The sequence below is a fragment of the Cetorhinus maximus genome, chromosome 11, assembly GCF_964194155.1.
Source record: "Cetorhinus maximus chromosome 11, sCetMax3.hap1.1, whole genome shotgun sequence".
NCBI lineage: Eukaryota > Metazoa > Chordata > Chondrichthyes > Lamniformes > Cetorhinidae > Cetorhinus > Cetorhinus maximus.
Window position 1 is genome coordinate 74,415,662 of NC_135889.1, and position 15,797 is coordinate 74,431,458.

Consider the following 15,797-nt stretch of genomic DNA (forward strand, 5'->3'; position numbering starts at 1 on the left):
AAGAAGTGGCTGCAGAGATAGTGGATGCATTGGTTGTAATGTTCCAAAATTCCCTTGTGTTACGGACAGGAGGGGAATTAATTTAAACAGCCCTAATTTCTCCCCTCTCTATCTGTCTGTAAACTGAAGGGTGTTTTTGATTTCTGATTTCCCCTTTATAAGTGGTGGCATGGTTCCTCCAACCCTTCAGTTTGGAATGATCCGATCCTGTATTAATCCCACAGCAAACTCAAAGGGAAATAAGAGGGCTGGTTTATTTTTACACAACCAAAATGTGGGAAGGGGTTTCGCAATGTTTGCTCCTTTTGCACTCATCCAATAAAAGAGGGATAAGGGAAAGAAAGGGGTACAGGGATAGACCACAATAGGAATGAGTTATGGTTTCACTGGAGTCCAGAATCAAAAGTCCAGTGGTGTATTCCTTCAGAGGTTAGCAGGCTGACTGTTGCAGGGTGATCCGACTTTCCAGAAGTGAGGACTTCCACAATGGGAGAAGGCACATATACAGAAGTTCCAAGGTTCTAGTAATTCACAGTGTAGATGAGGGCCAGGCAATTTTAAATCTTGGACAGAGTTCTTTCTGCTGCTATCTGTGAGATGATAAAATGGTAGGCTGCCTGGGTACAGTTCCACATGGCAATATTACAGATTTGAGCAGCTTGGGGGAGGTCGTGTGACATACCTCTCCTACTGGTGTTGGACAAATGTGTATTCTCTTGAGGTGTTTAATAGAGGAGTCAGGGTCCCTTCTGTCCTTTGCAAACACACCATCTCTGTTTGCCAGAGCTCTGCCATAGAAATGTAAAGGAGGTGCATTTCTTTCGAATTTGATTGTCGACCCATCACAGAGGACATTAGCACATCTTTAAAGATAACGAGGCCCCTGCTGGTTTCTGAAGGTTAGGAATTCCTTTGGTATGAGTCATGGCTAGTCGCAGCAAAGCCGTGTCCATTTTAAAAATTTTATAAAGAGATATATTTTTTTTAATATAATTTTTATATATTTAATATAATTTTATATTATTTTTATATAGATTTTTTTTATATAGATATATATATTTTATATTTTTTTTATCATGAGACTAGATTCTGAAAAGGTCCCAGCAAATTGGAAAATTCTAATGTAACATTTTGTCTCCCTCCTTTCTTGAATAAAGTAGGAAACTGTAGGCCAGTTAGCATGTTAGGCTAGAATCCAGGTAATAGCAGGGCACTTAGAAAATCGTAATATAATCGGGCAGAGTCAACGTGGTTTTGTAAAAGGGAAATCATGTTTCACCAATTTCTTAGAGTTCTTTGAGGAAGTAACAAGCAAGCTAGATAAAAGGGAACCTGTGAATGTGGTGTAATTGGATTTCAAAGGCATTTGACAAGGTGCCACACAATAAGAGCTTGTGGTGTAGGGGGTAGCATATTTGTACGGAAGGGGGCTTGGTTAGCTAACAGGAAGCAGAGAGTAGGGCTAAATGGGTCACTGTTGGGTTAGCAACAGTGGAGTGCCACAGGGATCAGTGCTGGTGCCCTGCCACTATTTACAGTTTATATAAATGACTTTGGTGAAGGGACTGAATGTATGGTAGCTAAATTTGCTGATGACACAAAGTTAGGAAGGAAATTAAGTTGCCAAGCCTGCAAAGGGATTTAGATAGGTTGAGTGCATGGGCAAAAAACTGGCAGATGGCATATAATGTGGGGAGATTTAAATGGAGAGTGACTGCAAAACTCTACGATACAGAGATCTGGGTGCCCTTGTACATGAATCACAAAAACTTGCTAGGCTGGTCAAGCAAGTGATTAGGAATACAAATAGAATGTTGGCATTTATTGCAAGGGGAATAGAGTGTAAAAGTAGAGAAGTGTTGCTGCAGCTGCACAGGGCCTTAGACTGCATCTGGAGTACTGTGTACAGTTTTGGTCTCCTTACTTAGGATATAATTGGATTTGAAGCAGTTTAGAGAATGTTCGCTCAATTAATTCCTGGAATGAAGGGGTTGCCTTCTGAGGAAAGGTTGAGTATATTGGGTCCATGCTCATTGGAGTTTAAAAGAATGAGAGGTGATCTTATTGAAATATAAGATTCTGAGGGAACTTGAGAAGGTAGATGCTCAGAGGATGTTTCCCCTTGTGGGAGAGTTTAAAACTAGGGGACACAGTTTTAAAAATTAGGGGTCTCCCATTTAATACTGAGGTGAGAATTTTTTTCTGGGGTTCACTAGTCTGTGGTATTCTCTTCCCCAGAGAGCAATTGAGGCTGGGTCATTGAATATGTTCAAGGCTAAGTTAGATTTTTGCTCGACAAGAGAGTTGAGTGTTATGAGACATGCCAAAGGTTATGGAAGACTTGCAGTAAAGTGGAGGTGAGGCCACAATCAGATCAGCCCATGATCCTATTGAATGGCAGAGCAGGCTCAAGGGGCCAAATGCTGCTTCCTCATTATTGTGTTCCAACAGTAGCTGAGTAGCAAACCTCAGCTTGGGGAAGCATCCTGGGTTGTAGAACAAAAATCACCCACACCTTCTACATTTCAATATGTAGTGATCATTGCTGGTAATTTCAAGTTTTTCATCAGGTGAAAACAGGCCTTTGACAACAGTGCTGACTGTCTAGGTTCATACACAATAATGACCACTTTGCCAAGTTACCAAAGGATATTGCCGTGTGGAACCATATCCCAGTAAAAAAAGGGGCAGAGTTTTCAGGAGTGTTTTCAGGCTCTTGAATGGAACCCCAAGTTCAGATCTCTTTAAGTGATATCTCTACCTGGGCCTTACACTGTCTGTTTGAGTTGTATGTGACTACCAGGGACAAAAGGTTAGAGTGAGTGATTGATTCTGTTACTAGATGGAGGTGGGTCTTATTGCAATCCAAAAACCTAGTGGTATTTAAAATGGACTACAATATGGAGGAATCTAATGCAAAAATCTCAGTGAAAATGTGACCTGGGGTTTGCAACTCATCCTTTTCATAATTTTAATGACCAGATTTGAATACAAATTGGGATTTGAGATTTCCTATTTTGTCGATCCTGGCTATTCTGGTGGTTGTCAACAAAGGCATTTCACCTCTACTGTGTATTAAGAGCTTTAAGAATGTCTTCTGAATTTTCTTGGGGTTGTATATGTTGAGCAACTGAAATGAATATCTGCAATCCCAGCTTTTAAATGTCAAAGAATAATTGGAAATTGACTCTGATCTCTGTTCTTGTCAGTATTGTGATCTCTGTTCTTGTCAGTATTGTAAAGAAAGAGATGAAGTAAAATTTCAACATTTAAATTGGTTAAGATGTTTGTTAGAGGTTCTCCTAATTGTCCACCAAAACTGCGGCAGAGAATTGTCAAAAAACTCAGAAGTAGCATAACCGGTCATTAAGCCATTTATCTCGCGTATCTACCCAAGTTACAGTGGATTATCAGAGAAACCCTGCTGAAATACTTTGCATCTCAATGTATATAACCTCTACCCCAGTCAGAACCAATTTTGAAAATTTGAATGTTGTTCACTCTGGGGAAGGGAAAGAAAGCTCTGCGGTTACCAAACCAGTAAGTGCTGGGAAATGAATATACATTTCAATATGTTTTAGGAGTCCTCTGGAACTTGTCTTCATGTGATGCAGTGAAGATGCCAATTATTCGTGATGCTCTAACAACTCTCACAAATAGCGTAGTGATACCTCATTCTGGGTGGAGCAGTTCTTCTTTTGATGAAGACAGAAAAGTGAAATTCCAAACTTCTTTAGTACTACGAAATACTACTGGATGTCTAAGGTATGTAAGTAAATTATCCTCCGCTCAAAGGTCATAACTATAGAAGTATATTGAAGGATTGAAACTATAAAACTAAAAGTAGTTAATTCGTATGCAGTTAAGTATGAAAGTTTTCAAAGAATCGATTTTACTAGATAAGATCAAATTTTTTTTTAGTTTTAAATTTTTTTGTTTTCTCACTCATATTTTCTCGGTCAATTTTGCCCTTTTTTAATCACCACTCAAGATGTTAACTCACCTAGAGTTTAATTCCATGGGCAGCCAATGGCTTGTGCAAGTGGCTATTCTTCATGTATGAAAAGTGCCTAGTTTCATTATCTTTTAATTCAATGAAATGTTTATAATTACTTGTATATGTTAGCGAGCTACATTTTAATAAGTTTGCCATCTTGCAGAAATCTTAGCTCTGCTGGTGAAGAGGCTCGAAAGAAGATCCGATCTTGTGAGGGGTTGGTGGATTCCTTACTATATGTAATCCAGATGTGCGTTAACACTGCAGATTATGATAGCAAGGTTTGTGATTTCTGCTCCCTGGACAGGATGTTTACTGTGATTTGCTCCACTTAACAGTGGTTTCACTTATTATTTTAATTTATTCAGTATGTGCTGCAAAAATCTTATAACACAGTCACTGAACTTAAAAATAAATGAATTGCTTAAAGCACTTGACCTTTTAGTTCTTAGTTTTCCTACCTTCCACTTTTTTCTCTTGAAGGCACTAAATTTTGTTGTTTAGGCGTCACAGACACCAGCAGCATTTAAGAGTAATCACATTTTTAGCCTTTTAATAGTCTTTCAATTTTAGGTTTTTGTAACTACAGAAATAATCTCATGGAATATAATATAACAAATATTTTTCATGTAAAATTATTTTCTAACTATACCTAAATCTCTAATGGGGTAGAAACACATAGTCGGGTCCTCAAGCTGGTGTAGTGATCAAGGTTCTTGTTGATCCCCTGACTGAAGGAAGGTAGGCTTAACTTCCTCAAATATCACTAGCAGTGCTTCATAATGGCAGGTGAAAGATCCACTTTGCACAGTGGGTTAGCATAACTAGAAAGAAATGGGTATGATATGGCCATTGCAGAAATGTGGTTGCAAAATGACCAAGATGGGAACGGAATATTCAAGGGTATTTGACATTCGGAAAGATGGAAAGGAAAGAAGGTGGGTAGCTCTCTTTTAAAAAGAAAAGGATGAGTACATATGTGAACAATGATCTTGGCTCAGAAGATGAAAATGTATCATCATTTTGAGTGGCGATAAGAAATAGCAAGGGAAGGAAGTCACCAGTGGGAATCATTTATAGGCCCCCTAACAGTCGCTACACTAGAACAGGACATACATCAAAAAATGGGGGCTTGTTAGAAAGGTACTGAAATAATCATGGGTGATTTTAATCTTTTAGATTGGCCAAATCAATTTGGCAAAGGTAACCTGGAGGATGAGTTCATAGTGTACTCGGGACAGTTTCTCAAAACAATACGTTCTCGTACCAACCAGGTAACAGGCTAATTTAGAGCTGGCAATGTCTAGTGAGACAACGTTCATTAATGGTCTTACATATTCAGTTTGAGGGAGAGAAACGTGGGTACGTAACTAGTGTCTTAAGGCAGTTACAAAGGTATGAAGATAGAGTTGGTAACAGTGGACTGGGAAAATAGATTAAAAGATAAGACAATCAGCATGGCAGACATTTAAGGAGATATTGCATAATTTTCAACAATGACATATTCCATTGAAAGAGACTCTCCAGGAGGGATACACCACTATTCTTAACTAAGGAAGCTAAGGATGGTATCAAATTGAAAGAAAAGACCTATCATGCTGTGAAGACTGGTGGTAGGCCAGAACATTGGGAAAATTCAGAAATCAACAAACAATGATGAAAAAAATAGAGGGAGAAATTAGAATGAGAGTAAGTTAGCAAGAAATAAAAAAAACAGATAGTAAGAGCTTCTACAAGTGTGTATATATAAAAAGGAAGAGAGTAGCTAATGTAAATGTTGGTTCCTTAAAGGATGAAACAAGCAAACGGTAGAGACTTAAACAAGTATTTTGTATCCCTCTTCATGGTAGAGGATACGAGCATCCGAACAATAGTAGAGAATCAAAGGGCAAGAGTGAGGGGAGGAACTTAAAGCAATCACTATCACTGGAGAAAAATTATTAGGAAAATTAATGGGACTAAAGGCTGACAAGTCCCCTGCACCTGCGGGTCTTAAAAGAAGTGGCTGCAGAGAGATTAGATGCATTGGTAGTAATCTTCCAAAATTCCTTAGATTCTGAAAAGGTCCCAGTGGATTGGAAGACCGCAAATATTAACACCTCTATTTAAGAAAGGAGGAAATTGAATGCAGGAAACTATGGGCTGGTTGCCTAACATCTGTCATTGGGAAATTGCTGGAATATATTATTAGCGAAGTAGTAGCAGGACATTTAGAAAATCAAAATACAATTAAGCAGAATTCACATATTTACAAAAGGGAAATCATGTTTGATACGTTTGAGTTCTTTGAGAATGTAGCAATTAGGATAGATAAAGGAGAACCAGTAGATGTAGGATATCCATATGCTTTTGATAAGGTGCCACACAAAAGGTTACTACGTAAGATACAAGCTCATGGTGTTGGGGATAATCATTAACATGGATAGAGGATTGGCTGGCAACTGAGGGAAACAGAGTTGGTATGAAGGGTCCATTTTCAGTTTGGCAAATTAATGGAGTGCCACAGGAAATGGTGCCAGAGCCTCAAATATTTAAAATCTATATTAATGACTTGGATGAATTAACAAAGTGTATTGTAGCCAGATTTGCTGACAATACAAAGATAAGTAGGTAAGCGAGTTGTGAGGAGGACCCAAGGAGTCTGCAAAGGGATATTGATAGGTTGAGTGGGTAAAAATTTGGCAGATCAAATATAATGTGTGAAAATGTGAGGTTGCCCACTTTGGGAGAATAGAAAAGCAGAGTAATATTTTAATGGAGAAGACCTCAAAATGCTGCGGTACAGAGGAACTTCAGTGTCCTCATATGTGAATCATAAGTTAACATGCAGATACAACAAGAAGGCAGATGGAATGTTGGCCTTTATTATAAGGGGAATGGAATATGAAAGTAGGGAAGCCTCGCTACAATTGTGCAGGGCATTGGTGAGACCCCACCTAGAATATAGCATAAATTTCTGGCCTTTTTACTTAAGGAAGGATATGCTTGCATTAGAAGCAGTTCAGAGGGGATTCACTTGGCTGATTCCTGGAATAAAGGGGTTGTCTTATGAGGAAGAGTTGAGTGCGTTGGGCCTACACTCATTGGAGTTTAGAGGAATGAGAGGTGAGTTTATTAATATAAGATTCTAAGGGAGCTTAATGGGTAGATGCTGAGAGGATGTTTTCCCTTTGAGAGAAATCTAGAACTGAGGGCGCAAATTCAAAATAAGGGATCTCCCATTTGAGATGAGGAATTTCTTCTCCAGAGGGTCATGAATCTTATGAATTCTCTACCCCTGAGAGCAGTGGAGGCTGGGCCATTGAATATATTCAAGGTTGAGTTAGATAGATTTTTGATCTACAAGGGAATCTAGGGTTTTTGGGGGGCACAGGAAGGAAAATGGAGTTGAGGTCACAATTGGATTAAACATGATCTTATTGAATGTCAGAGCAGGATCGAGAGGCCAAATGGCCTACTGCTGCTCCTGTTTCTTGTGTTCTTGGGAAAGGTCCCTTTTACTATTTTGTAATCCCCACACTAAGTTGGAGTCATAAGTTTTCATGGGAAGCTTCAACAAAAACAGCAAAACTTGTTCATGAAGTGTAGCCAAGTTTAGATGCCTTACTGAGGCAAAAGTTGATTAAAATTACCACGTTTGTTCAAATATAACTGATGTAAGTGGCATTCAAATTATGTTTGTTGTTTTAGACTGTTGAAAACTGTGTTTGCATCCTGAGAAACCTGTCTTATCGCTTAGAACTAGAGGTTCCACAAGCTCGTCTGATGGGCACAAGTGAGCTTGATGGGTTACTTGGTAATGACTCTCCTAATAAAGATGCTGAAACTGGTTGCTGGGGTAAGAAGAAGAAAAAGAAAAAAAAAGAACCCCAGGAAGATCAGGTAAAAGTTTGCCTTTCACTGAAACTGGGATTTGATTTGAAGCTGTGTTTGTAGTCCCCAATGGGAGCTGAATCACCAAAAAAAATTAGCAAATGCTGAAATAAATTTGAGGGACAAGGTGATAGTATTAAAAATGGCAACAAGGCCGAACTGACTGTGAACATAAAATAGTCACTGTAATGCATGATTGAAGTGTTCACTGGGAAACCTAGAGCTTGCAAGCCACCTTATCAATATATATAGTATATTCTCTGCTGAATACATCAGTTAATCCAAGCTTGAGCATCAATAAATGGAGGACTTAAGAATTTCCAAAATTTGCAGAAGGTGCCAGATTTGAAGTGGATGAAATATTTTACATGAAAGAAGAATGCAACAAGTACAATAAACTTCCAAAATGTGTGTAAGATTGGCAAATTAATTTCAATATAGATAAGTGTGAGGTCATGCATTTTGGTGGAAAGAATAAAGGCCACATCCTGCCAGGATAATAGTTTAAATGGAGTAGAGGACAAAGTGATCTAGAGGTACACAATCATAAATCACAAATTAGTGGCACAGAATAATGGGACTATTCAGAAAATCAAGCAAAGCACTGGGGTTCCTTTCTAGTAGGGTAGAATTGAAAAGCAGAGGAGTTATGTTAAATATGTATCAAACCTTGGTTAGACCACACTTGGAGTACTATACATAATTCTGGTCTCCCTAATATAAAAAGGATATAGAGGCACTAGAATTTAATTGCAAAAAAGATTTTAAAAGAATGATACCAGAATTGAGAGGATACAGTTATTAAGATTGAACAGACTGAGGCTTATATCTCAAAGAGAACATCAAGGTGTGCCTACAAAGATTTTTTCAGATAATGGAAAAGTTTAATAGGTTAGACTTAAAGATGATTTCCACTTGTGGGATCATAATTTATGACCATAAACATAAGGTAGTCACTAATAAATCCAGTAGGAAAATCAGAAGAAGCTTCTTTACCCCAAAAATGCCAAGAATGTGAAATGTGCTACTACAAGGGGTAATTGAGGCAAATGGCATAGGTGGTTTTAAGGGAAAGGTAGATAAGCACATGAAAGCAAAAAGAATAAAAGGGTTCTTTGATAGGGTTTGATGAAGAGGGGTGAGAAAAGACTCATGGATCACAAAGGGTGACACAGGCCAATTCAGCCAAATGACTCATTTCTGTGTAATAGGGTCACTGTAATCAATGTCACTTAAACATTTCCTGGTCATTCATCCTATTGTTGTTTGTGGGATCTTTAATGTGTGCAAATGGCTGCTGTGTTTATCTACATTACAATAGTGATTATACTTCAAAAGTACTTCATTGAATGTGAAGTACTTTGAAACATTCTGAGGTCACGAAGGACACTATTTGAATGCAACTTAATTCTTTGACATACCAAAATATCACAAGGAGCGTTATAGGAGCAATGGACAACTACAGTGCATTATCTTAATTAGATACTGAGAACGGTAGCATAGTGGTTGCATTATTGGACTAGTAATCCAGAGGTTCAGACAAATGATCTGGAGGCATGAATTCAAAATCCACAGTGGCAACTGGGGATTTTAAATTTAGTTAATTAAGGAAATCTGGAATAAAAAGCTAGTATCAATAATGGTAACCAAATAACAACCGGGTTGTTGTAAAAACTTATGGGATTTGCTAATGTGCTTTGGGAAGTCACCCTTACCCGATCAGACCTATATATCACTCCAGGCCATCAATGCTGACACTTAACTGCCCTCTGAAATGGCCTTGCATGCCACATAGTTAATAAAGTGGCTCACCACCACCAATAATGGGCAATAGGAATGGGCAATAAATTCTGGCCTTGCCAGAGACAACTACATCCTATGAATGAATAAAAGATTTTCAAAATGCCACATTCTCTCATTTTTAATTTTTCCCACCAAAGTGTATTTTCATTAGATAGTTTAGTAGATTTATTGTTGGCCTCAACTATTCTTGACATCTCAAGTAATTTTTAGTGGATAAAAAAGACGAGTTATCCAATAATGTGAATTAAGCAATGTAAATAACACAGCCAAGTAGCAACTAAATTATTAACTTTCAATTGTGCATGGAATGAAATTATAGAGATCCTGCTGCTTTTAAGCCAATACTTTTTATTTACAGTGGGATGGAGTAGGTCCTATCCCTGGATTTTCTAAATCTCCCAAAGGAGTTGAAATGTTGTGGCATCCATCAATAGTGAAACCATATCTCACTCTCCTTGCTGAAAGTTCAAACCCAGCTACATTGGAAGGATCTGCTGGATCTCTACAGAACTTATCAGCAGGAAACTGGAAGGTAATTCCAAAGTTATATGTACAATATATAATAAATTATGCACTTGTGTTTATCAAAGTAAGTAATGCCCTTCTATGAATTGCAACACTTTTTACCATCTTTAGGCCCCATTGTTTTGGTATCTAGTGGTCCTAACTCAGCTTTTTTCGATCCAGATACAGGCTGAAGCTCTCTTGCGTCCTGCTGCAACCTCTGAGGAGTACCATCTATTGTATTAACGCTTTTTTCCATTTTTTTAAGTTGGCAATTCTCAGCCAACTAGAAAAAAGTTACAACCGTTTTTGAGTTCATGTCCACTGCATAGGGTTGCAACTGACCATAGAACTTTACATTTCAAAGATGATCATTTAGTCCATCATGTCTGTGCCAACTCCCTAGAAAAAGCTGTTCACTTAGTTCCATTACCTTCCCCTTTCCCCATTGCCTTCTGAACTTAAATATGGAACTTACATGAAGTATAAACATCAGCAAGGACTAGCTGGACCAAATGGCCTGTTCCTTTGTTACATACTCTTTAATTTTAAATTCAATGTAATTTTTCTTTTAAAAAGTAATTAAAGATTCCGCTTCCAGCACATTTCTGATAGAGCATTCCAAGACTCTATATAAAAAAAACTCTCTTCATTCTTTTTATGGTGATCTTAAGTTTGTCAACCTTGTTACCAATTCACCATTCAGTAGCCATAGTTTTCTCCAAATTACTCATCAGAATTACTTGAACATCTCTTTATTTTAATGACAAAAGTCCTAGTCTCTCATAACTGAAGTCTCTCATCCAACCATCCTACCACCTTTGTGCATCACTTCTGTACCACCTTGATGTCCTTGATATCCCTCCTAAAATAATGTAAAACTAAACAATATTCTAACTGCAGCCTAACCAATGAATTGTATAGATTTAACATTACTATTAACTCTTTTCATCCTGTACCTCTGTTTATAGAACCTGGAATTTGCATGTTTTAATAGTTTTTCTACTTGCTCTCCCAGTTTTAATGTGAGAAGATGGAGCATTTCAGCTCTTTAGGCTGAGCTGGATCTAACATGAGAGGGTGATGTGACAATCCACTGTATTTCCCAGCCTTTGCAGAAAGTACAAGCTTCCAAAAGAGAGGTTTGAACATTCTAAGTAAAAGGCCATCATATTGGCCTGATGTTTTTTGTCTAGTGGAAAACATTAATGGCCTGGATTTTATAGTCAGTGGCAGCATGGGGTGCTGACATTGAATAAATCTCTATCAACCTTCTGCGATCCCAGTAATGAGAATTTCGGCTACCTTGTGCTCAGATTCCCTCTTATTGTAGGTTACAACGATGGCCAGCAGCGCAGGCTAGTTCAGTCGAAAAAGACAGGCAGTTGTGGGTGTGGCTTACAATGGGAAACATTGGGGAAAATGGGCATTAGAAAATCACATTTTTAGTAAACATTAATTTTACAAAATTAAAAATAGAACCTCTTCAAAAATGTACTATTTTGATCAGAAATCAACTTAAAAAGCAATATTTTAGAAGTATGATAAATCATGGTTAAAAAGTCATAGATTTTACTTTTTTAACAGATTTATCAGATTTTTGAAAGTTTTCATGTTGAAAAGTCAATCCATTTTAACTTTTAAAAGGGAATGGGCTTCGTCGTTAGTTGCTCATAAATTGAGATATGGCCCCTTATGCATGAGAATACTGATGTAAAGTTTAAGTATAATTAATTTGGAATTAGTGGGCAGTTAGCCTAAATATGCACTGGTTCTTTGGTTAGCGTTTGAAGTAACAAAACCTTGGAATAGGATTGGTTGATCCATAACAACCTTATGATTAGCGCACTCCAATGCATGTGCACTTGGAAGTTGTGGAGCCTCATCGATGTGCCGTAGTGGCAATCGTTGAACGTGTTGTCACTTCTGGCACTGTAAAATCTGGCCCATTAATTTGAGTAACTCATTGCCTTGTAGTACCCTAATCCCGTCGTTGTGTGGAATTGGTGTGATTTTCCTCCTCAGTGTATACTGTTGAAATGTTCTGCCTTATTTCTGAACAATATTACCTAGCGACTAGGATTGGGTATTGCACCAAAGTGTGAAATTTTTTTAGGACATATTTAGATGTCTCCATACTTTTTCAATGCTGTCTAAAACTAGTAGTATCAGGTTGATACGAATATTACGTCGTGACTCTGTTGCAGCTTCATTTTGTCCCATTTAGTACTTCGAGACAGCTCAGGTTTACATTATATGTTCAGGAGTGAGTTGACTGTTGATTTAAAGCAAATTTTCAAACCACACAATTGGAAACCTTTTCCATATTGTGTTTTACTTTATAATAGAAGATTGTTAGGTGGGTAGCCTGTTTAAGCCTTGTTAGTTTGTGTCCTCAATACAAGTCTGTATTGTTGACTGTCATCTTGGAATGCCCAGTAGTTCAACTGCAGGCCAAGAAGAGAACTAAAAATGTGCATGTGCCATGGAAACAGTACTTAGTTACCTGTATAATGTCACCAGATCCCACCATCCCAGTCAACATTTCATGAAATTGAATGTGGCTTATCAATAAAACACTATTCTTTGTACACCATATTATGGCTGTTCAATCTAGCTATTATATATTAAGTTCTGTATCTTCCACCTATATAGTGCATCTAGGCATCAGGAAAGGCTGCAGCTGGGAGAGGCAGACGTTATGTGAAAACAATGCAAACTGAGCAGGGAACATTGATACCAGAAGAATGAATGAAAGGAAAGGTTAGGAGAATTTTTCTTCTATGCAGAAGGTTGTTAGGATTTGTAATGCTTTACCACCAGCACTGGTGGAAGCAAAATTTGTAATATATTTTGAAGGGAAAGTGGATGAATAGTTCAACCTGAAAGGGCATGGGAAAAAGTGAAGAATTAGAGAAACAGTACAGACACAATGGGTCAAATAGCTACCCCCCATGCTGTACAATTCAATGATATCACTCATCAAAATAGTTTGAGTTAGATCATCTCCTTGTCTGGTATTACCCATACCTCTCCACACAGACTTGGAGTTGTTGCTGGAAAGAAATCTTGAATGAGAATTCTGGCTATTTGTTCTTTGCTTTCCTAACTCAGAGCCATGACGCCAATTGCAGTATTCCTTCTCTGTTCTACTTGAGATAAGGTAACCAAAGATCTTCCTAGTATGTTTCATGTATATATACACTAAAGCTATCTTGGGTGTAACTAAGATAACACTTCCACCTTTAGTTTCAAAACACCAGAATTAACTTGAGCCATTTGTTGAATTTTTGACTGAGGCAGTCTTCAATGAGCTGTTATTAAGTTAGTATTAGTAAATTCCATTGCATCTGTGTGCCGTTTATTGTGTGAAATATGAAGTTGCATTGCTAGAATTTAAACAATTTATTAACTTTGTTTTATGCAAAAAAAATTTTTTTGCCACTAGTAATGTTGTGATACCAATGTGTCAATGAAAATATGGAAAGTATTTATTTTCATAGTCTATACTTGCAACATTACATAAGTGTAAAAGTTCATTGCAGTTTCAAGTTGCTTCAAAAATAAAATATTAGAGAACCTGTTCTAGATGAGAATTTTCTTTAATCTGAATGCAACGTTTAACCACAAGGACTAACAAATATTTTAAATTGAAATCTCCTGTGCACATCTGTAAATAAATTTGTGTCTACATATAGCTTTAGTTGAAACATTGGAATAGATTTTTCTCTGTCAATTCTAAGTGTTACGTACAATTGCCGATATCACTGGAATGGCCGAGTGCTAATAGCACTTTAATTTCCTGGTGAGATCATTTGCAGTTTTTCACTGATCCAGGTACAGACTCGGACAGATATAGACAGCACACTAGTGGTAGGAGTAGAAATTGAAAGTAAATTAAAATTTAATGGGATGGGGAAAATTAAAGATAAGTGTCACAATTGCAGAATGTAATTCAAGAAGCTTTGAAAGGCTCAAAAATCATTTCAGCTCATTGGAAGCCTTGGCCAAGGCTCGTTTGAGTAGGGAATTAAGTAATGGATACAAATGAAGGGGAAGGAACCCCATACTACCAGCTTAGGGTTGCAGCCAACTGGCACTATCACTGGCTGCACCAACACTGTGGACATTAGCAGCAGATGGCACAGCTTTACATCTGGCTCCCTGCTACCCTAAACCCTAGACATTATTGGGTAGGAATTACAGTGCCTACAAATGTGGTTTCTGGCATTGTGGGTATTGACTGATTATCAGCCCATTATGTAAGAGGTTCAGAGACCAGACAATGAATCTCGATCAGGGAGATATTTGATATGTGGTATTAGGCTGATGGTATGAGGACAGTTTATTGAGCAGCAAAGGATATACTTAAAAGAAGGCAGTCGATATCCTAGTTCAGGTAGTTCGTGCTTCCCACTGACTATAGTGGCTGCAGACAGCTTGTAACTTCTGTTCTTCTTTCCCTATGTCTTCAAATCTGCCTGCTGAACCTTTTTTCACTGTCCTTTTTTATCCTCTGTAGCCAGGGCTGATGCTGTTTTCTTATTGCTGTCATACTTCAATCTTGTTATTCCATTTGTCAATGGTCATGGACCCATGAACAGGATATCCTCAACACCTAAACAGCCTAACATTAACTTTTTCCTGTAGAACCATTTGCTGGACTTAACTCTTATACTCATTTAGTTATAGCTCCAAAGTCCATGATCTATATGTTTCAAAGCATATTCTTTGATAACAACTGGTATCATTGTTTGGACATCTGTCTCAACTTCCCTTTTGTTATTCACACTTTCAATTCACATTATAGTGTGACTTTGATTTGACTGAAGTTGCACCGGTCATATGCCTTAAACATGCTTTTAGTATTAGCCCTTCATCTACCAGGAGTTCATTAAAAAAATGCACATAAAAAAGAAACTTAACACGCACAAGTTTAAAAAAATTAAAAGATAGAGTATAAAAAGATTCACATTTCCTACAATAATGCCTTCTCTCGTTAAGTTTCACAAAGTATGATGAGTTGTAATTGTGGTGCTTGTGAATAACAATTCAATATAAGTATTGCTGAAAAAGGAGACACGCTGTTAAAACTTTTTGTCTTGCACTCATCAGGACAGATGCAAGAATGTCTAATTTCAAAGGGAGCAACAGTTTATGCCGCATGAGAAAAGGCTGCTGATTAGCTGGCAAGTTGACTTTGGTTGAGGTGTTGCCACAGAGAATACACTAGGGAACTATTGTCCCCCACGCTTTTGTTTAATTCAAAAAAGGTGCAATGCATGGACATGTTCCTTTTGCCTGCAGAAGGCAGGTATAATGGTTCATTATAATAGTTAGTTAGGCCTTTGTGAATCTATGCCCTCAGTCTCCCACTGTTACCAATATAGCTTCTCGGGACTTTGGATGAGCTGATATTCCTGTGATCTGATGTGCTCAAAGGGGGACAAAATGTCAGGTATTCTGTCAAAACCACTGGTTTGGTCATCTTTCTGACCCTTTAAAGTTATCCATATGCCCCTCAACAGCTAGCAACTCTAAAAATCCTTTTATATGGATTATTCTTTGGAAGCAGTGTAGACTGAGTAAAGGCCAGAAAAAGGTGCAGAAGAGGCTACAA

General features: G+C 37.8%; 1 protein-coding gene across 2 annotated transcripts in view; it reads left to right on the forward strand.

Annotated features, from left to right (window-relative positions):
• Window positions 1-15,797, forward strand: part of pkp4 (plakophilin 4) — a 181,508-nt gene that overhangs the window by 135,221 nt on the left and 30,490 nt on the right. For both annotated transcript variants that reach the window (XM_078552220.1, XM_078552221.1), the window contains exons 12-15: window positions 3,582-3,765; window positions 4,161-4,278; window positions 7,688-7,879; window positions 10,032-10,205. In XM_078552220.1, the coding sequence (XP_078408346.1) occupies window positions 3,582-3,765; window positions 4,161-4,278; window positions 7,688-7,879; window positions 10,032-10,205 (668 nt within the window). The remainder of the gene's footprint in view (window positions 1-3,581; window positions 3,766-4,160; window positions 4,279-7,687; window positions 7,880-10,031; window positions 10,206-15,797) is intronic.